At 43.3% G+C, this 23,370-nt stretch overlaps 1 protein-coding gene across 4 annotated transcripts in view; it reads left to right on the forward strand.

Moving 5' to 3' along the window:
- The window catches only part of FBXW11 (F-box and WD repeat domain containing 11), a 486,480-nt gene that overhangs the window by 232,297 nt on the left and 230,813 nt on the right, over positions 1-23,370 (forward strand). For all 4 annotated transcript variants that reach the window (XM_069199326.1, XM_069199329.1, XM_069199328.1 and 1 more), the window contains one exon: positions 7,664-7,782. In XM_069199326.1, the coding sequence (XP_069055427.1) occupies positions 7,664-7,782 (119 nt within the window). The remainder of the gene's footprint in view (positions 1-7,663; positions 7,783-23,370) is intronic.

Genomic DNA, 23,370 nt, shown 5'->3' on the forward strand with positions numbered 1-23,370 from the left:
GTGTGTTCCTCATTTATTGCCTGTGTGTATGTACAACAAATGCTTAACACTACTCCTTTGATAAGCCTACTGCTCGACCACACTACCACAAAATAGAGCATTAGTATTATCTCTTTTTGCCACTATCTTACCTCTAAGGGGAACCCTTGGACTCTGTGCATACTATTCCTTACTTTGAAATAGTGCATACAGAGCCAACTTCCTACAGGGAGATAACTGCTTACTAGTCTATGCACAGCATGTGTATCTGCAGCTACACATGCCATCGAACGGAAAATGTCACTTACCCAGTGTACATCTGCTCGTGGCATGAGACGCTGCAGATTCACATGCGCCCTCCCACCTCCCCGGGAGCCTGTAGCCGGTGTAAGTTGATTAAAATTAAACTCGTACAATTGTAAATTTGTAAATATAATACTTTTATTCACATTATGTGCATACATACTTACTCCATTGCATGGGCATTATTACTATATACACAAATCCTACCTCACCCTCTGCGGGGAAAACAATCTAAGATGGAGTCGACGCCCATGCGGCCGAAATGGGAGGAGTCCCTCGATCTTGTGACTCGAAAAGACTTCTTCGAAGAAAAACAACTTGTAACACTCCGAGCCCAACACTAGATGGCGGGATATGCACAGCATATGAATCTGCAGCGTCTCATGCCACAAACAGATGTACACTGGGTAAGTGACATTAGATATATATATGCAGATACACATGCTGTGCACATCCCGCCATCTGGTGTTGGGCTCGGAGTGTTACAAGTTGTTTTTCTTCGAAGAAGTCTTTTCGAGTCACGAGACCGAGGGACTCCTCCCATTTCGACTCCATTGCGCATGGGCGTCAACTCCATCTTAGATTGTTTTTTTCCGCCATCGGGTTCGGACGTGTTCCTTTTCGCTCCGTGTTTCGGGTCGGAAAGTTAGTTAGAATCTCGGAAAAAAATGTCGGTATTGTTTGCGTTCGGTATCGGGTTAGTTACAACAGATCGACACCGAATTTAGAAGAGTTCCGGTGGCCCTTCGGGGTTTTTTCGATTCCCCCGTCGGGGCCTGGTCAGCCCGGCCACATGTGAATTCAAGGCTGATGGAACGGACCCCATTCCGCTTCTGTCCAAAATGCCATAACAAGTATCCGTATACGGATCAGCATCTGGTCTGTAACTTGTGCTTGTCCCCAGAGCACAAGGAAGATACTTGTGAGGCCTGTCGAGCGTTTCGGTCCAGAAAGACGTTGAGACGGAAGAGCCAGAAGACTGCAGATGGCGTCGACGCCGACAGAACAAGAGCGTTTCGAGGAAGAAGAGGAAGCTTTCTCTATCCAAGAGTCGGACTCGGAAGAGCTCGAGGTCGAAGAAACGCCGAAAACCGTGAGTAAGACGTCGAAACATAAGACTCACGAGGTCAACAAAAGCCCAGGGGACGCCACCGCCAACAGGCCATGGCTTAACCCAAACAAGCGGTGACCGAGCCAAGGCACCGAAAAAGGGCACGCTGGTGTCGAAGTCATCCGACTCCGGTCGAGATACCGCCACACAGCAATCTCGGACCCGAGACATCGGCTCTGAGAAATTTCGGCACCGTCACAGCGGCACCGAAAAAATTCGGCATCGAGACACCACCACGCCGAAAATTACGAAGGTTTCTTCGGAGCCTAAAATAACCTCCGAAAAAGTTTCGGTTCCGAAACATCCAGCCTCGGAGCCGAAAACAGGTTCCTATACAGAGGAACAAGGATTGGCCTCCCAAATGAAAAAACATAGATTTGGAGAGGAACTTCAAGCTGTAGAGCCAGACTATACTCAAAGGAGGTTCCACATTCATCAAGACACAGGGAAGATAACCACTCTTCCTCCAATTAAAATAAAAAGAAAACTTGCCTTTCACGTAAAGGAGAAGGAGCCACAGGCAAAGGTGGCAAAGAAAACAACTCCACCACCTTCTCCACCACCATCAGTGCACACATCACCAGTAGCAACTCCTCCACTGATGCACTCCCCGACTCATACTGCCATGAGTCAAGATGATCCCGATGCATGGGACCTTTACGATGCTCCAGTATCGGACAACAGCCCAGACTCGTACCCTACCAGGCCGTCCCCTCCTGAGGACAGTACATCTTACACACAGGTGATCGCAAGGGCAGCTGCTTTCCATAACGTCACCTTGCATTCAGAACCAATTGAGGATGACTTCTTGTTTAACACGTTAACCTCCACTCATAGCCAGTACCAAAGACTACCTATACTCCCAGGAATGCTAAAACATTCAAAACAAATCTTTCAAGATCCTGTTAAAGGACGAGCCATAACTCCAGGAGTGGAGAAAAAATACAAGCCACCGCCAAAAAATCCTGTTTATATTACAACGCAGTTAACTCCAGACTCAGTAGTTGTCGGGGCAGCTCGTAAGAGAGCAAACTCTCATACCTCGGGATACGCACCACCTCCAGACAAAGAGAGTCGCAAATTTGATGCTGCGGGCAAAAGGGTTGCAGCACAAGCAGCAAACCAATGCGCATTGCCAATTCACAAGCGCTTTTGGCAAGATATGACAGAGCTCACTGGGATGAGATGCAACATTTGATAGAACACTTACCCAAGGAGTTCCAAAAAAGAGCACAACAAGTGGTGGAAGAAGGACAAAGTATCTCTAATAATCACATACGGTCTTCAATGGATGCAGCAGATACGGCTGCAAGGACCGTAAATACTGCAATAACAATAAGAAGGCACGCATGGCTCCGCACGTCAGGTTTCAAGCCAGAAATTCAACAAGCCGTGCTAAATATGCCATTTAATGAACAGCAGTTGTTTGGGCCGGAAGTTGACACTGCTATTGAGAAACTCAAGAAAGACACTGATACGGCAAAAGCCATGGGCGCACTCTACTCCCCGCAGAGCAGAGGCACCTTTCACAAAACACCTTTTAGGGGAGAGTTTAGAGGACACCTTACAGAAACCACAACATCACAAACCAGGCCCACTTACCAAAGCCAATATCAGCGGGGAAGTTTTCGGGGGCAATATAGTGGGGGACAATTCCAAAGAGGTAGAGGAAAATTCCAAAGCCCCAAAAGTCCTCAAAATAAGCAGTGACTCACAAGTCACCCATCCCCATCACATAACACCTGTGGGGGGAAGATTAAGCCAATTTTACAAACATTGGGAGGAGATAACAACAGATACTTGGGTACTAGCAGTTATCCAGTATGGTTATTGCATAGAATTTCGAGAATTCCCTCCAACAGTCCCACCGAAAACACACAGTATGTCGAAACAACATAGAAATCTTCTAGGATTAGAAGTTCAAGCATTGCTCCAAAAAGGGGCAATAGAATTAGTACCAAAACAAGAACTAAACACAGGAGTTTACTCACTGTACTTTCTAATACCCAAAAAAGACAAAACTCTAAGACCTATACTAGATCTCAGAATATTAAATACATACATCAAATCAGACCACTTTCACATGGTTACATTACAAGAAGTAATCCCACTGCTCAAACAACAAGACTACATGACAACACTGGATCTAAAGGATGCATATTTCCATATACCAATACATCCTTCACACAGAAAGTACCTAAGGTTTGTATTCCAAGGGATACATTACCAATTCAAAGTGTTGCCATTCGGAATAACAACTGCGCCAAGAGTTTTTACAAAATGTCTAGCAGTAGTAGCTGCACATATCAGAAGGCAGCAAATACATGTCTTCCCGTACCTAGACGATTGGTTAATCAAAACCAACACGCAAAAACAGTGTTCACGACACACAAATTACATCATAGAAACCCTACACAAACTAGGTTTCTCAATCAATTACTCAAAGTCACACCTTCTGCCGTGTCAAACACAGCAATACCTAGGAGCAACAATCAACACAGTAAAAGGGATTGCCACTCCAAGTCCACAAAGAGTCCAAACATTCCAAAATGTAATACAAACCATGTATCCAAACCAGAAGATACAGGTCAAATTAGTCATGAAACTCCTAGGCATGATGTCCTCATGCATAGCCATTGTCCCAAACGCAAGGTTGCACTTACAACAGTGCCTAGCATCACAGTGGTCACAAGCACAGGGTCAACTTCTAGATCTGGTGTTGATAGACCGCCAAACATACATCTCGCTTCAATGGTGGAACAGTATAAATTTAAACCAAGGGCGGCCTTTTCAAGACCCAGTGCCACAATGCGTAATAACAGATGCATCCATGACAGGGTGGGGAGCACACCTCAATCAGCACAGCATCCAAGGACAATGGGACATTCAGCAAAAACAGTTTCATATAAACCACTTAGAACTGTTAGCGGTGTTTCTAGCTCTGAAAGCATTTCAACCCATAATAACCCACAAATACACTCTTGTCAAAACAGACAACATGACAACAATGTATTACCTAAACAAACAGGGAGGAACACACTCGACACAGTTGTGTCTCCTAACACAAAAAATATGGCATTGGGCGATTCACAACCACATTCGCCTAATAGCACAATTTATTCCAGGGATTCAGAATCAGTTAGCAGATAATCTCTCTCGGGATCACCAACAGATCCACGAATGGGAAATTCACCCCCAAATACTGAACACTTACTTCAAAATGTGGGGAACGCCACAAATAGATCTATTTGCAACAAAAGAAAACTCAAAATGCCAAAACTTCGCATCCAGGTACCCACAACATCAGTCTCAGGGCAATGCACTATGGATGAACTGGTCAGGGATATTTGCGTACGCTTTTCCCCCTCTCCCACTTCTTCCATATCTAGTAAACAAGTTGAGTCAAAACAAACTCAAACTCATACTAATAGCACCAACATGGGCAAGGCAACCTTGGTACACAACACTACTAGACCTTTCAGTAGTACCTCATATCAAACTGACAAACAGACCAGATCTGTTAACACAACACAAACAACAGATCAGACATCCAAATCCAGCATCGCTGAATCTAGCAATTTGGCTCCTGAAATCCTAGAATTCGGGCACTTAGACCTCACACAGGAATGTATGGAGGTCATTAAACAGGCTAGAAAACCTACCACTAGACACTGTTATGCAAATAAGTGGAAAATATGTGTTTATTACTGCCATAATAATCAAATTCAACCTTTACACGCATCTGCAAAAGAGATAGTAGGATACTTACTACATTTGCAGAAATCTAAACTAGCTTTCTCTTCCATTAAAATACATTTTACGGCAATTTCAGCTTACCTGCAAATTACGCACTCAACTTCATTATTTAGGATACCAGTCATAAAAGCGTTTATGGAAGGCCTAAAGAGAATTATACCACCAAGAACACCACCAGTTCCTTCATGGAACCTCAACATTGTCTTAACACGACTCATGGGTCCAACTTTTGAGCCCATGCACTCTTGTGGAATGCAATACTTAACGTGGAAAGTTGCATTTTTAATTGCCATCACATCTTTAAGAAGAGTGAGTGAGATTCAAGCATTTACCATTCAAGAACCATTTCTTCAAATACACAAAAATAACGTTGTTCTACGGACCAATCCCAAATTTTTACCAAAAGTAATCTCACCGTTCCACTTGAATCAAACGGTAGAATTACCAGTGTTCTTCCCACAGCCAGATTCTGTAGCTGAAAGAGCACTACATACATTAGACATCAAAAGAGCACTAATGTACTACATTGACAGAACAAAACTAATTCGAAAGACAAAACAACTATTTATCGCCTTTCAAAAACCTCATACTGGAAATCCTATTTCAAAACAAGGCATTGCTAGATGGATAGTTAAGTGCATTCAAACCTGCTATCTTAAAGCTAAAAGAGAACTGCCTATTATAACAAAGGCACACTCGACCAGAAAGAAAAGGTGCTACCATGGCCTTTCTGGGAAATATTCCAATGAACGAAATATGTGAGGCAGCAACATGGTCTACGCCTCATCCATTTACCAAGCACTACTGTGTAGATGTGTTAACTGCACAACAGGCAACAGTAGGTCAAGCTGTACTAAGAACATTATTTCAAACTACTTCAACTCCTAAAGGCTGAACCACCGCTTTTTGGGGAGATAACTGCTTATTAGTCTATGCACAGCATGTGTATCTGCAGCTACATGTGCCATTGAACGGAAAATGTCACTTACCCAGTGTACATCTGTTCGTGGGATTAGTCGCTGCAGATTCACATGTGCCCACCCGCCTCCCCGGGAGCCTGTAGCCATTTAGAAGTAGATCTTAAACATTTGTACATTTGTAAATATATTACTTGAAACTTCATTATGTACATACGCATTCACTCAATTGCATGGGCACTATTACTAGCATACACAACTCCTACCTCACCCTCTGCGGGGAAAACAATCTAAGATGGAGTCGACGCCCATGCGCAATGGAGTCGAAATGGGAGGAGTCCCTCGTCTCGTGACTCAAAGACTTCTTCGAAGAAAAACAACTTGTAACACTCCGAGCCCAACACCAGATGGCGGGATGTGCACAGCATGTGAATCTGCAGCGACTAATGCCACGAACAGATGTACACTGGGTAAGTGACATTTTCCATATATGTGTGTATATCTCCATATAGCTACATAAAGGACATTTGGGTCCACTCTTTTCTGTTAGTGGTTTGTGTCATTTATGCTCTGCCTCCATCCATGACAACGAACTTGATGGGTTAATGGTTCAGTCTGTCAGTCAGTTGCTCTCTTGCTCTGAATTATGGCATAATCTAATCACATTTGTACATCCATCTGAAAAGGAGTGATCTTCACTATTACGGCTGGTTACTTTTTCTCCTTTGGCATTTCACATTTCACTTCCTTGCTTCTTACCCTATTATAATGTTTCTTGAGAGGATACTACAGCTCTCAAGCCACTACCCTATAGTGCGCCACATTCTACTCATCACATCCTCTAAACCTGGAGATAATTATGGAATACTGTTGTCTATAGTCATTGTTTTACCATTCCAAGATTGGCAACACATTGGTTCCAAAAAATGGCAGCCGTAATTGAATTTTAAAACAATGATAGACTACTTAAAATACCTTTGGAAGACGGGCTCCTGCTGCAATGTCTAGTTTCATTATTGCAAACATTTGCCCTCCTGTTTAGAAGGCAACATATTTTCTTTTTTCTATTTGTATTCTTTTTTATCTTACATCTGGTGTTGAGTTTTTATGTTTTATTTCGGTTGTAATAGAGAGTGAATGGAAAGATTAGTCAGTGGATGGATGCATGAGTGCAAAGATGAGTAACCGATGTGTATGGTGACTTATTGAGTGTCTACAGCCCATTGTGTAAAAAAATAAAATAAATGATAAGCCATACATGTTATTGCCAATTCTTGTTCATGTAGTTGGGTCCTCAATTTGACCTTGACCCTTCAAAAATGTTGTCAGTCTCTAAAGTTGATACTTACGTTTCTGAACGTGTAATCCCAATGATGTCCGGTACTATAACCTTGTAAGCATGCGCCTGTTGCTGTGAGCTACTCTGACCAACATATGAAGAAGAGAAATATGCTGTAAAACTAGTGCAGTGGGTTATGCTTTGGCCATTTATCTTTCAGTGCACATTGCAGTTAATAATTTTTAATTTCTACTTTTAATATTTACTCTGTATGATGGGATGTTAATTTATAAAGACCAATTTTATTTGTTTTCACAGATTTGGGATAAAACAAGCTTGGAGTGCTTAAAAATACTAACAGGACACACTGGGTCTGTACTCTGTCTACAGTATGACGAGAGAGTCATTGTAACTGGGTCATCTGATTCCACAGTAAGGTAAGACCTTGTCTATTTTGAAAGGAGCTTGCGTTATTACTTCCTGTTGATATTTGAATTAGTTTTTAGGATTTAAATGTATTTTATGGCAATTACGTTAGTTGAACTCTTTTTATGACTGGTAGGACATAATCCTGCAGAGGACCATAGCACTGTATGGATGTTGTAATTATTATCCCTTGTTCTAGTATTTTGCACAAGCTAAAGAGTGCAGAATAGCCACTGGGGATGACATATTGGGTTCTCAGCCTTCATCGAATGTGTGACTAAAGGTTCTAATAAAACAATCACTGCCTTGGTTCACAAGGTCAGCAAGGCCTGTAAAGTAATTATTTGGAGAATGGGATTCAGTATTAACTTGAAGGCGTTAGTAAAGAGTTGAGACTAACAACTTTGTGCAAGGAAGTGGAGGGCTTAATGGCCATGCAAGAATGTTTAGTTATGGAGAGAAAAAAGTGGGATAATATCTATTTAAGGTGTTGGTGGTGTGAATATTGATTCTGCAGACTGTTAGAGGAGCGGAGATGAATGTAATTTATTTGAATTCAGTTTGAGGAAATCTGTGAATGGCAGTTTATGGATTACATATTTGGTAATAAAAAAAAATGTAAGTCATGGAGTTATACTGTCTGGATAATAATCTGATCTTACATCCTTTTTAAATAACTGCCTAATATTAAGATCCTTAATAGAAGTGTTTCCTATTGAAATATGGCCTGTGATTAAAAAATAATTAATACTGAAGCTACAAGTCACATGTACTATTAATTACAAAATTGTCTGTTTTTGCACCACCTCTCTCCAGGAGTAGTCTTGATTTCCTTTGAGCACTCATATGGGTGACATTGGTGACCTGGTTAAAACCTATTAGTGCTCCTAGAAAGAACAAACCAACCTAGTCTGTTGCCTGTTCTGGGGTAGGGGTATGGCTGAAAGCTAGGGTAGGACACCCTCTCCTTTTGTTTGTTTCAGTGCCATTTTAAAATCCCTGGTGTCTAGTGGGCTTTCTGGTGGTGGGGTATATTGGAGATTAAAACCCTATTCACCCCCAGCACCCCTCCCCCAGACCAGTAGTGTCAGATGAATCTTAACCATCAGTAAGGATTTGTTATCATCTAAATCTGACAGCACTAGAAATTGTACCACTGTTTTAAAATAGGAGTGAATGCTTTATTTCTCGGCAAAGTCTGATGTAGAGTTGCACCCTTTAGCTACTGAGCTTGTTATGAGTTTTTAGTTTCAGAATAATGTCCAGTGTGAATGCCCACGGATTTAGCAAAGCCAGTAACCAGAAGACTGCAGTCAACTACACTGAGGAAATTCAATCACTGTTGTTGCGTCAAGGGTTTCTAGCACATAGTTGCCCGTTAGTTCTTTTGTGCTAAAGATGACTTTTTTAAATTGAACTTTTCTGAAATGTTGCAGCAGGGCAGAGAGATGAGCAACACTTGAATTTTAAGTGGGTTAAAGTGGAGAATGATGGGGTATCGATGATTGAATATTCACTAAAGTCTGGCAAAGGAGACCCACGGGATAGTTTCAAGTAGATAAGATTATCCACAGCATAAACGTGCTGCTTACTACATTGTGAACTGAGTCACCATCTGTAAATATTTCTTCATTGGCTGATTGCTCATCTAGTTCTTTGCTTACAAGTTGATATCACTGATTACTTTCGAGTATTGAATGGAAAGATTGATATACAATAGATCATAATATAAGCATTGATCAGTTATTTAACTAAATAAAAAATGCTTCCATCATGAATCCCATGAGCAACAAAAACTATTTCATGACTGAAAAGTAAGTGGTCTTTCAAAATGTATGGAATACTACTTTCACTTATCTGAGTTTAATGAACAAGGTGTTTGATGGCATGTGTAGCTGCAGATACACATGCTGTGCATAAGCTTGCCATCTAGTGTTGGGTTCAGAATAGTACAGCTTGTTTTTCTTCGAAGAAGCTTTTTGAGTCGCAGGATTGAGTAACTCCTCCTCTTGGTAATACTGCACATGGGCATCGAGTCCTTTGTTAGATTTTCTCTCTCAGCTGTCTGGTTTGGGCGTGTGTTCCTCTCACTCAGTTCTCGGCTCCATACAATCTAAAACTGTTCTTTTCTTCTTTTTATCATCGTCTGTATTTTTTTCGATTGCGTATTCAATACGTTTTCTTCCTGTTCCATTTCTACACCTGGAATCGAATTTTCAGCCTTTTGGGGGTTAAAAGAGGCCCTCTTTGGGCCTACCTCTTCCACTTGTCATCGAACTTCAGCCCTAATAGAACATTCTCCATTTCGATTTTGCCACTCAAAATTTCCGCACACCAACCACTACCAATTGTGTAATTTGTGTCTTTCTCTGAAGACCAACGGGCGGACCTGCGAAGCTTGCTGTTCTTTTCGATCAAAGAAGAGACTTGGAGATCGAAGAACTCTTTCTATGTAAATGGAGTCTTGACATCCAGATGACACACCGGACATCTTTGGCGACGGAGCAGGAGGGGGACTTCTCCGTTCAGGATTCTGACTCTGATGTGCAGTAGGACATGGAAAGTTGATCATTACAGGCAGCGCAAGCTGAGAGTAAAAAGACCCCTTTTCTGTAGACCATAACAAGTCACGGTCCTCCACTGCCTCCCAGCCATGGTTGGAGCCAACAAACATATTCGGATGCCCTGCCTTCCAGCTCAGCACTGGAAAAAAGCCAAATGGAAATCTTCAGCATTAACCTCCAATTTGGCTCCGATAAGACCGAAGATGCATGGTGCTTCTATGCTGACTATTTCAGTACTGACAACTTCATAAGAGGAAAAACATCCACCTACAGTTTCAGCACTGAAAATGTTCCCTCCACAAAAAACTTCAGCACTGAAAACATAAAAAAAATACTTTCAGTGATTCTGGACAGTCTATAACTACCACTCCATCAAGGGTGGAACCAATTTTCAGAAGTTATGGACACTCGTCAGCGCTGACTTCAAATTCAAGAAGGAACAGGCCAGATTATAACAACCTCCGTCCCTTTAAAGAGGAAATTAACTTTCCAAGAAAGTCTTGATTTCTTTGGTCGTCTTTTTTGGAGGCAAAAAGGAAAGAATCCTTTCTTTACTCAGACTTCTCCACCTACTTCTCCACAACGTGCTCCTTCACCAACATTCACCCTTCCTTTAGGGTGCACACCACCTGGTGGGACTCCAGATTTAGGGGATACATTAGATGAATGAGGGACAAACAATTTCCAACTACTCTTAGATATGCACTTGATGCTGCTGATACAGTAGCTCGCAGTGTTAACACCATTGTCATCATTAGGCACCTTGCCTAACTACCAAACTGCCAAAGCTATGGAAGCTCTGCAAGCCAGAACACACAGGTACTTTTCGTCTCACCAGATTTGCAAGGAGCTTTTGATCATTTCAGGAACGTTATTCCACTCAAACAAAGGCCGCCTCTCAATACACCAGAGGTTACTTTAGAGGATCATATAGAGGCAACAATAACAGAGGAGAACCATCTACATCTAGAGGTTTCCCATTCCACCACATCAGTGACTTAAAGCAAAACATACCAGCTCACACTACTCTTGTAGGGGAAAGGATACATCTTTTTTTTGTTACCTCCAATGGTCTCAAATTACTACAGATAAATGGGTACTTCAAATTATCCAAAATGGTTACTGTCTGGAGCTCATTTCCACTCCACCAAATATACCCCCTCGAACTCTCGAACTCTCAAACTCTCACAAGATCTCACTCTTCTCAAAGAGCAAGTTCATTTGCTTCTTCTCAAAGAGGCTACAGAACCAGTACTATTACTATACCAAGGAAAAGGAGTGTGCTCCCTGTATTTTCTAATACCCAATAAAGAGAGGTCTCAAACCAATATTAGATCTCGACACTTAAACCACTATATCCTATCAGAACACTTTTATATGGTTACTCTTCAGGATGGTATTCACCTAGTGCAACAAGGCGACTTCTTGACTGTGTTAACACCCAAAGGACATTTACTTTCACATTCCCATTCATCCTGCACACCACAAATACCTAAGATTTGTAGTTGCAGGAAAACATTACCAATTCAAGGTATTACCGTTCGGCATCACAACCGCTCCCAGAGTATTCACAAAAAGTCTTGCAGTTGTTGCAACACATCTCAGAAGACAACAAATTCATGTTTCCCTTATTTGGATGATTGGCTCATCAAAGCCAGTCCATTCACACAGTGTCAAAACTGCACTCAAGCCACAATGTGTCTCCTACATTCATTGGGGTTTACCATAAACTACATAAAATCTCATCTGCAACCCTTCCGGATAGAACCCTCTCTAGGAGATACCCTCAACACACAATTAGGACTAGCATTTCTCAACTCAGACCATGTCCAGGCTTTGCTACATTAAAACGGAACCAAACATAGACAGTAAGAACTGTTAAACTGTTAGGGATGATGGCATCTTTAATTACCATCGTACCTCATGCCATACTTCTTATGCGGCCTCTTCCACAAAGTGTCTCTCGTTATTGGTCTCAAGCACAGGGTCAAATGGAAGATCTAGTGTTGTTGGCCTGCCAGACTTCTCGCTCTCTGCATTGGTGGAACACCACAAACCTTAAAGGGTGGCCTTTTTTAGGGGTCGAGTGCTGTAGCCTGCTGTAATCTCTGTGGGCTTTTAACCATTCCCACTGCGCGCCCATCAGTTACGTTGGTTCGTGGGCTTGCCTTTTAAAAGTCGCTTGATTTTATTTTTGAAAGGCATGCATACATCATGCCTTTTCCGGTGTTTAGCCCTCCTCGAGCGCACTGGCCAACTACTTAAAACATACGAGGCTTCATGTTTTCATCATGGTTTCTGGACCTATTTCTTTTTATTTCCTACTCAGCGTTTTCTCGCTGCACAATTGCCGATACGTTTGACTGCGAGCAAACTTTGGTTTCATTTTGTGCTTGTTCACGCTCATGGTGTGGCGATTTAAATCAGCTGCCTTATGTTAAACTATTACTTTTCATTTTCATTTTATGTGTCAATAAAAGTCTGGTTAGGACTTTACAACAGTAATAGCTCTAAGTCGAGGAAATACGAGACCCATTGCATTGCAAATGCTTGTTAGACCCTGTACCTCAGAGCACCGTCGCCACAAATGCCTCAAACACCAGTTTGGGAGCTCATCTCCTCAACCTCACAGTTCATGGAATATTGACCATACTCAGTGGTCTCTTCACATCAATTACCTGGAACTACAAGCAGTATTCTTAGCAATGAAAGCATTCCTTTTACAATTGCAACACAAGACCGTGTTGAGACAGACAGCATGACTGTCATGTACCATCTTCAAAAACAGGGTTGGGGGGGAGGGAGACACAATCTCATCAACTGTCCCGTCTTGCACAAACAATATGGAAATTTGCAATTCATCACTAGATTAACCTAGTGGCACAGTATCTCCCATGGACAATCACTTTAAAGACCTAAGTAGGATGCAGCAACAAACACACGAGTGGGAACTCCACCCACAAGTCCTTCAACAGTACTTCCAAAAGTGGGGAACACCTCAAATAGACCTATTCACAACATATCCAAAACTTCACCTCCAGATACCCACACTCTGAATCCAAGGACAATGCTCCATGGATAAGTTGGTCAGGGATATTTTGCTTACGTTGCCACCTCCCACCCCCTCCCAAATACCCTTTCACCCTAATCACTCAACCTAATGATATGTCCTCTGAGGTCATAGAATTTGCATATTTACAATTACCACAGGAATGTATGTGTATTGTGAAACAAGCACGCAAAACCACAGTTAGACAATCTTATGAGGCAAAATGGAAACGTTTTGTTTGCTATTGTCAAACACAAAACATTGACCCTCTCAAACCAACAGTACAAGACATTGTACAATATTTGTTACATGTACAGCAAGCAAATCTAGCTTACACATCTGTTTACATTTAGCAGCCATAGCTGCATATCTTCAAAACGGACAGCATATTTCTTTGTTTACAGTTCCAGTTATCAAAGCATTTATGGAAGGACAAAAAATAAGAATTCCTCCAGCTCCATCTTGGAATCTTAACATTGTACTCACAAGGCTTAGGGCTCCACCGTTTGAGCCACTTAACTCCTGTTCCCTACAATTTCTTTCATGGAAAGTAGCTTTTTAATCACCATCACCTCCCTTGGAAGTGTCAGTGAGCTCCAAGCTTTCACTTTGGAAGAACCTTTCTTTCAAGTTCATAAAAACAATTGTGTTAAGAACAAATGCAAAATTCCTTCCATAGGTAATTTCACAATTCCACGTTGATAAGCCAATAAAATTACCAGTTTTCTTTCCACAACCAGATTTGGGAGCAGAAGGAGCTTTACATACTCTTGATGTTAAAAGGGCTCTTATGTATTATATAGATAGAACAAAAGAGTTTAAGAAAACAACTTTTTGTGGCTTTCTCCTTACCACACAAAGAAGAGCCTATATCTATAACAACTATAGATGGATAGTCTAATGTATTCGAAGTTGTTATACTAAAGCTAAATGACAATTACCTGTACCATCCAGAGAACACTACACTAGGGGAAAAAAGGGGCATCTATGGCATTTTTAGGTAACATACCCTATAGCAGATATTTGTAAAGCAGCAACATGGTCTGCACCACACACATTTACAAAACATTATTGTGTAGACATCTTTGCACAACAACAGACAAATGTTGGACAAGCTGTACTCAAAGTACTCTTTCAGTCAATTGCAACTCTTGTAGACCAGCCATCGCTTTATGGAGGGACTGCTTTACAGTCTCCACAGCGTCTGTATCTACAACTTAACATACCATTGAACACCAAATGTTACTTACCAGTAGATATCTGTTTGTGACTTGTAGTGCTGTAGATTCGCATACGACCTCCCTCCTCCCAGAACGTGTGCAGACATAGCAATTTAATATGTAAATAATGTACATATGTAAATACATAGCTTGGACATATTTTCCATTCTACTGTATTTTTCATTACTTCACTCACCCGCTCTGTGGAAACAGTGTAACAAAAGACTCAATGCCATGCGCAGTATTACCGAGAGGAGTCACTCGATCCTGTGACCTGAAATGCTTCTTCGATTTAAAACAGGTTGTGCTACTTCGAACACAACACTAGATGGCGATCTTACACACAGCATGTGAATCTACAGCACTACATGACACAAACCAATGTCTACTAGTAAGTAACATTTTCCTTTTACGATGAGGTGCTGGTCTCAAGAAATAAACATGAAGATTTGATGGCACTAAAGGTATGGCTCATCGGCCTTGTTAAAGTTATCAACCATTTAAACGTGCAGGAGGCCTCATCCACAATCTCATTGATTTCTGGATCCCAAAAGGAATTCAGTAAGTTATACAGACCTGTTTATTATTGAGAATGCCCTACTCAAAGATGCCCTCCACATTAAGGCCTTATAGAGCATCGAGAAATTCAGTAAATATTAAGGCACGTGCCATTGTGTCCTTTAGGTTTGAGCTTGACTACAGATATCTTAAACATGTACTGTCCTTGTGAGATAATGTTACCTTGTGGGCTCCAAAGCTGACCTGGTCCTATTTGGGTTGGATTGGATCAGCTGCAGACAAACTTTAGTGCTGCGTATGTGTCTGGGATTAAATGCACTGCTGTTGACTTCTACTGAAATTTGGCAAGATTGTATTGTGGCTGAATTTCGCCCTTCATCCTGCCCCTGAAGAGTTGCAGAATTGCATTTGTGAATGGGTAGCAAGCTTCTGTTTGGAATTATTATGCAAGAAAATATCCGTCATGTGGTCTATAAGGAGACTGTTTTTAATGTTTTGCGTGCATACCAGATGTGTACTGTTATTGTGGTTTTGCTGCAACAAACTGTATAAGACAGGGTAGCAATGATTGTATAATGTCATCATTGATGTTACCAATAACGCCATTAAATAGGTCATGACTGATGTAATACGTGAGGTCAAAAGCAGTGTATGGTGAAGGCACATGTTATTGTCCGCTTATATTATAACTGGTGAATTTCGATGTTATTTTTTGTTTTAAAGAGTTTTTACAATATAAGGCTCAACTAGAACGTCATGTTAATCTTAGTTTTATATGTACCACAAATGAGGGTTCCAAGACACTCCTCACGATGAAAATATTCGATTTATTACGATGTCAAGGACAATTTATCTGCTTTGCAGTGGAAAGACTGTAAAGCTTGAAATGTGTAGTCGTTGACATCATAGTAATTGAATATTTTCACAGTGAGGGGTGCCTTGCAATCTTCGTTTGTGGTATGGACATTATTATGATGGGCACCGTAGTCCTGCCCTGAGTAGGGGTGCCATGCCCCGCCTTAAAAAAATAAATAATAATAATTAGGTCGCACCTTGGGGGATATGGTGTTGGGGGGGGGGGGGGGGGGGGAGTCTCTGGGGCTGAGATAGGCCTGGGGAAGGGGGATCGCACAGCCCCTCCCCATAAAAATGTAATGTTTAGGTTGGGCCGCGGCGGATGAGATCTCTTGCTATGCACTGCTAATTACCCCTCAAATTACAGCACTCATAACATCTTTGACATCATTGATAATGTCACTGTCACATCTGTGGTGAAATTCTTTATAAGATACCTGTGTATGGCGGGGGCGCGAGTTATAGTTACCTTAGGGCACGAGTTACAGTTACTTTAGATAGCTCCAACTGTAACAGGTAAGTTTCTATGGCTTTGTACAAGTAAATTCAGAATCTAACTATAATGTCCCTGTAACCTTCGCTTTTTTCAATGAATTTCTAAGGTTTTTTAAATTCTATTTATATATGAATGTATAATATAGTTAAATTCAGAATACATATCTGTCTAAAAAATGTATCATTCTGCACTTACTTTTAGAAATACAAAGTATTTAAGTATTTCAATTAAATTGATCTATTTTAACCATGTTCACTCCAAATTGGGTGGGTATTTTGTTTTAGTTGTTTAAATGGAATACTTACAATAATTTAGATATATTAATTTATATTTAATATATATTTAATTTGAGTTGCTTATGTGCTGTAACTTTTTTATTAGTTCAAGGTTGTTACTGTTTTCAAATATGTAACATTTACATGTTCTAGTAACATGTGTACTTATCTTGAGTACAATAAGTTAATTACCTTTCTCTGTATACTCTCATATGGAGAGCTCTACCCTGGTAGCAAAGATCTCCACCAAAAGGCAAAACGAAAAGTGTACACTTCTAAATAAATTTAGAGGAGGCTGCAAAATATGACATTCGAGTCTACACCTAGATGTAAATCATAGCTCTAAAGTGATGAGCAGAAAAAAGTGGAGAATTCACCCTTACCTTTCCGAATTGAGTCCTATGTTCTGAAGGGGGTTGCCCATGAGGGAGGAATGAGCAGGCCCATGGGAATGGGCACTGTTAGGCCAACGTGTAGATAGAAGGTTGTTGACCTAATTTCTGAAGAGATTCTGTTGGATTATGAATATGGGAGTGCATCAAAGAGAGGCAGGTGTTCTAACTGAAGTCCCTAAACAGCCCATTTCTGATGGATATTTTAACTTGTGCAGATTCATCATCTTTGAATCCTTCCAAATGCCAGAAAGTATCCTGAAATTCTCTGTGTACCAATAGTTGACCTTCTGTCCCTGGGGCAGGGCTATCCTGCCTCTGGAAGTGATTAAATGGAGCCACGTTTTAAGGGCCAGCCATGTGCATTGACATAACCTTCTCTTTTTCTATGCCCTTTGCAGCTCAGTAGCGTTGTTACTAATATTTTGTTTTTACAGATTTAAAATTAAACAGTCTGCAGAATTGTCTGACCCTAAAACTACATTATTTTAACCAATGCCGTGCCTGCAGGAAACTGATATAGGTCACAGATCCAAACAAACGTCTGTCTGTGGTGCCTTGGCTCTAAACATGACTCCAACAAATGCTCCCTGATGCATCCGAAGGCCTTCCAGGAGCGTAAACCAAGCTCAATTGTCGAACATAATGAGTGTAGTAATTTCTATTGGAGGCCTTCTCATGTGACCAGTCCTACTTGCCTCCTTAACTAAGTCCAACATGCAAACATAGAAAGGCCAAGAGGGCTTGACCTTTACCGGTCATTCCCGCTACAGTGAAACATTGTGCTGTCCGCACTTGAAACCCAGGGAGGTGTCTGTAGGAGGTTGGACTGGCTTGTAGTGAGTACCTAGGGGTACTTGCACCTTGCACCAGGCCCAGTTATCCCTTATTAGTGTATAGGGTGTCTAGCAGCATAGGCTGATAGAAAATGGTAGCTTAGCAGAGCAGCTTAGGCTGAACTAGGAGACGAGTGAAGCTCCTACAGTACCACTTAGTGTCATATGCACAATATCATAAGAAAACACAATACACAGATATACTAAAAATAAAGGTACTTTATTTTTATGACAATATGCCAAAAGTATCTCAGTGAGTACCCTCAGTATGAGGATAGCAAATATACACAAGATATATGTACACAATACCAAAATATGCACTAATAGTATTAGAAAACAGTGCAAACAATGTATAGTTACAATAGGATGCAATGGGGACACATAGGGATAGGGGCAACACAAACCATATACTCCAAAAGTGGAATGCGAACCACAAATGGACCCCAAACCTATGTGACCTTGTAGAGGGTCGCTGGGACTATTAGAAAATAGTAAGGGTTAGAAAAATAGCCCACCCCAAGACCCTGAAAAGTGAGTGCAAAGTGCACTAAAGTTCCCCAAAGGACATAGAAGTCGTGATAGGGGAATTCTGCAGGAAAGACACAAACCAACAATGCAACAACTATGGATTTCCAGTCGAGGGTACCTGTGGAACAAGGGCACCAAGTCCAAAAGTCACAAGCAAGTCGGAGATGGGCAGATGCCCAGGAAATGCCAGCTGTGGGTGCAAAGATGCTGCTACTGGACAGTAGAAGCGTAGGTTTCTGCAAGAACGACAAGGGCGAGAGACTTCCCCTTTGGAGGACGGATCCCCCACGCCGTGGAGAGTCGTGCAGAAGTGTTTTCCCGCCGAAAGACCGCCAACAAGCCTTGCTAGCTGCAAATCGTGCGGTTAGTGTTTTTGGATGCTGCTGAGGCCCAGAAGGGACCAGGATGTCGCCAATTGCGTCAGGGGACAGAGGGGGCGTCGAGCAAGACAAGGAGCCCTCTCAGCAGTCGGTAGCACCCGCAGAAGTGCCAGAAACAGGCACTACGAGGATGCGTGAAACGGTGCTCACCCGAAGTTGCACAAAGGAGTTCCACGTCGCCGTAGAACAACTTAGGAGGTCGTGCAATGCAGGTTAGAGTGCCGTGGACCCAGGCTGGACTGTGCACAAAGGATTTCCGCCGGAAGTGCACGGAGGCCGGAGTAGCTGCAAAAGTCGCGGTTCCCAGCAATGCAGTCTGGCGTGGGGAGGCAAGGACTTACCTCCACCAAACTTGGACTGAAGAGTCACTGGACTGTGGGAGTCACTTGCACAGAGTTGCTGGATTCAAGGGACCTTGCTCGTCGTGCTGAGAGGAGACCCAAGGTACCGGTGATGCAGTTCTTTGGTGCCTGCGGTTGCAGGGGGACGATTCCGTCGACCCACGGGAGATTTCTTCGGAGCTTCTAGTGCAGAGAGGAGGCAGACTACCCCCACAGCATGCACCACCAGGAAAACAGTCGAGAAGGCGGCAGGATCAGCGTTAGAGTTGCAGTAGTCGTCTTTGCTACTATGTTGCAGTTTTGCAGGCTTCCAGCGCGGTCAGCAGTCGATTCCTTGGCAGAAGGTGAAGAGAGAGAAGCAGAGGAACTCGGATGAGCTCTTGCATTCGTTATCTAAGGAATCCCAAGAGACAGAGACCCTAAATAGCCAGAAAAGAGGGTTTGGCTACCTAGGAGAGAGGATAGGCTAGCAACACCTGAAGGAGCCTATCAGCAGGAGTCTCTGAAGTCACCTGGTGGCACTGGCCACTCAGAGCAGTCCAGTGTGCCAGCAGCACCTCTGTTTCCAAGATGGCAGAGGTCTGGAGCACACTGGAGGAGCTCTGGACACCTCCCAGGGGAGGTGCAGGTCAGGGGAGTGGTCACTCCCCTTTCCTTTGTCCAGTTTCGCGCCAGAGCAGGGCTAAGGGGTCCCTGAACCGGTGTAGACTGGCTTATGCAGAAATGGGCACCATGTGTGCCCATGAAAGCATTTCCAGAGGCTGGGGGAGGCTACTCCTCCCCTGCCTTCACACCATTTTCCAAAGGGAGAGGGTGTAACACCCTCTCTCAGAGGAAGTCCTTTGTTCTGCCATCCTGGGCCAGGCCTGGCTGGACCCCAGGAGGGCAGATGCCTGTCTGAGGGGTTGGCAGCAGCTGCAGTGAAACCCCAGGAAATGCAGTTTGGCAGTACCAGGGTCTGTGCTACAGACCACTGGGATCATGGGATTGTGCCAACTATGCCAGGATGGTATAGAGGGGGCAATTCCATGATCATAGACTTGTTACATGGCCATATTCGGAGTTACCATTGTGAAGCTACATATAGGTAGTGACCTATATGTAGTGCACGCGTGTAATGGTGTCCCCGCACTCACAAAGTCCGGGGAATTGGCCCTGAACAATTTGGGGGCACCTTGGCTAGTGCCAGGGTGCCCACACACTAAGTAACTTAGCACCCAACCTTTACCAGGTAAAGGTTAGACATATAGGTGACTTATAAGTTACTTAAGTGCAGTGGTAAATGGCTGTGAAATAACGTGGACGTTATTTCACCCAGGCTGCAGTGGCAGGCCTGTGTAAGAATTGTCAGAGCTCCCTATGGGTGGCAAAAGAAATGCAGCCCATAGGGATCTCCTGGAACCCCAATACCCTGGGTACCTCAGTACCATATACTAGGGAATTATAAGGGTGTTCCAGTAAGTCAATGTAAATTGGTAAAATTAGTCACTAGCCTGTTAGCGACAATTTGAAAGAAATGAGAGAGCATAACCACTGAGGTTCTGGTTAGCAGAGCCTCAGTGAGACAGTTAGGCACCACACAGGGAACACATACATATAGGCCACAAACTTATGAGCACTGGGGTCCTGACTAGCAGGGTCCCAGTGACACATAACAAACATACTGACAATATAGGGTTTTCACTATGAGCACTGGGCTCTGGCTAGCAGGATCCCAGTGAGACAGTGAAAACACCCTGACATACACTCACAAACAGGCCAAAAGTGGGGGTAACAAGGCTAGAAAGAGGCTACTTTTTCACAGTGTCGCACACAACATAGGCGTCCTACAGAAGTGGCTGTACCTACTGTGTATATATTAGTGACCGCTTCCTAATCATTGTTAAATTATTACCTTTTTGTAACACCAAAACAGCATGGGTCACAGGATATTGCTCCTGCGATAATACTGGTCTTAAGAAAAATGAAAATGACTGTTTTATCAAGGTAATAAAATCACAAATGCTGTGTCTTCCATCCTCGGGTGAACTATTTTAAATCAAAAAAGATTTCATACTTCTTGTAGTGAAAGGTGTTCCTCGTATTTAGCGCATCCCAGTTATGTCCTAAAATCTATTTTCAGTTTCAGGTTTACCATCTGTTTTCATACTACATGACCTCTGGAAGCACATCTTTCCTTTAAGAAAAGCCCTGCAATCCTTCTAGTATGTTTTGTATTATGTGCAGGCATCATTAGTTTAGTACTTTTGGGTTAAAGAAATATTACTTTGTAAAGTAATATTCTGATGGATACACCTACCTGTGGATTCCTCACCTAAAGAATTCTCCCCTCGCACCAGCTTCGACGGAAATTTCTTCTAACTCTGCACGTCGACGATGATGTCACAATAGCCCGACTCCACGCGATGCCGTATGACGTCATCTAGGCAATAAGAAGTCGACGTGCAGACGTCAGTTCCTTTTTTTCCGTGCCTTAGAATAACGTTTTTTCTTCGAGGCTAACAGGGAGCTAAAGTTGCGCATCTGTAGTTACAATGCCGCAGCCAAGAAAATCTGGTTTTAAGCCTTGTATCCAGTGTGGGGGTCAGATGTCGGTCACTGACCCCCATGAAAATTGTATCTGGTGCCTTAGTTCAGACCATGAGGTAGTCATGTGGTTCCTGCCAGCGCATGAACCCTAAGGCGCTTAAGGAAAGAGAGGCTAAATTGTTCCTGGCCCGTTCCAAGAAGAGGAAGGAAAGGCGGCATCAGAGAGAGTCCTCTTCGAGGACTCATCGTCGTCATGTAGACTCTCGGCACCGTCATGACTCCCGGCGCCGATCGAGTAGAGATCGGTCCCGGTCCAGATCTGCATCTCCATCAGCTCGGCGCCGTCCGACGTGGGAGATTAGCCCGACCGTCACTCCTCCACCTCCTACGACTCCGACTTCACCTTTGTCGATGTTTGAAGTCGAGCCTCTTCAAGAGCCGGCGGATTCTCCGAAGCAGGAGTTGCCTGGCCCATCATCGACTTCTATGCCGGCGCCGACACAGCAAACATATCCAGCTTTCCCGGTGCCGGGTACGGATCCTGCGGCATTTTTAAATGCCATGTTCAATATCTTTTCCACCATGGCGCCTGGTGGAGGGCATGTGGGTCTGTCGGGCTCTTTGGCTTTTAATTTGGGTGCTCTGGCTCCTTATAAACCGACCCCCTTAATGGCATTTTTGCTGCCTGGAGCTGCTGCGGCGCCGATGCCCTTGGCGTCGCCAAGGAGACCAGTGGCACCTACAACGTCTGCAACTCCGGCGCCGGTGGATTCTCCACGGATCCATTCTACTGTCAAGATGCCTGTGGCACCGGAGGGTCCGGCGTCGGATGGATCCGAAGAACGGCGCCGGCGAAGATCTCCGGCGTCGGCCCAACGTCTTATCGACGCCGGGTCTAGAGTCCGGACGTCTAGCTTTGCGCCTCTTGGAGGAAGAGGAATATAGCAGGCAACATCTGGTGGAAGGTGAAATCTTGGAGCCTTCGGTGATTTTCAGGGTCTGGACACTGCAAGCGGTATTGATACTTCCCCTGAATGGGATTTGGATTCCCCTGGGGAGTTTACCGAAGAGGCTGCATCTTTTCATGCAGTAATAAGGAAGGCTGCAGACTTTTTAGATAGTCCTCTTCCGGCTGCTGAGGTGAAAAGGAACCTTTTGACGGAAGTGCTGCATCTGGCCTCTGTGTTGGCGGAGCCTCTCTTGCCCTTCAATGAGGCTCTCCTGGACCCCATCAAAGACATTTGGAAGAAACCTGTGACTTCTACAGCTGTCAACAGGGCGGTAGCAAGGCGCTATCGTGCGGCTCCAGGTGACCCGGACTTCCTCTCCAAACATCCAACTCCAGAGAGTTTGGTTGTTCAGGCTTCCTGTTAATCCTGGTCATCCCCTGGTTCGTTCCCCGGGACCCCTGCCGACAGGGAGCCAAAGAAAATGGACCACGCTGCAAAGACGGCCTTTTCGTCATGCAGTATGGCCTTGAAGTCGACCAATGCAACCTGCATTTTGGGATGTTATATTCATGCCCTTATGGAGGAAGCGAAAGGTAATCCAAACTTGCCACAAGAGGTGTTGCATTTGTTAGCAGACGCTCAGGCGGTGGCGACCCAGGTGATCG

This window comes from Pleurodeles waltl, chromosome 7, assembly GCF_031143425.1.
Source record: "Pleurodeles waltl isolate 20211129_DDA chromosome 7, aPleWal1.hap1.20221129, whole genome shotgun sequence".
In the NCBI taxonomy this organism is placed as follows: Eukaryota; Metazoa; Chordata; class Amphibia; order Caudata; family Salamandridae; genus Pleurodeles; species Pleurodeles waltl.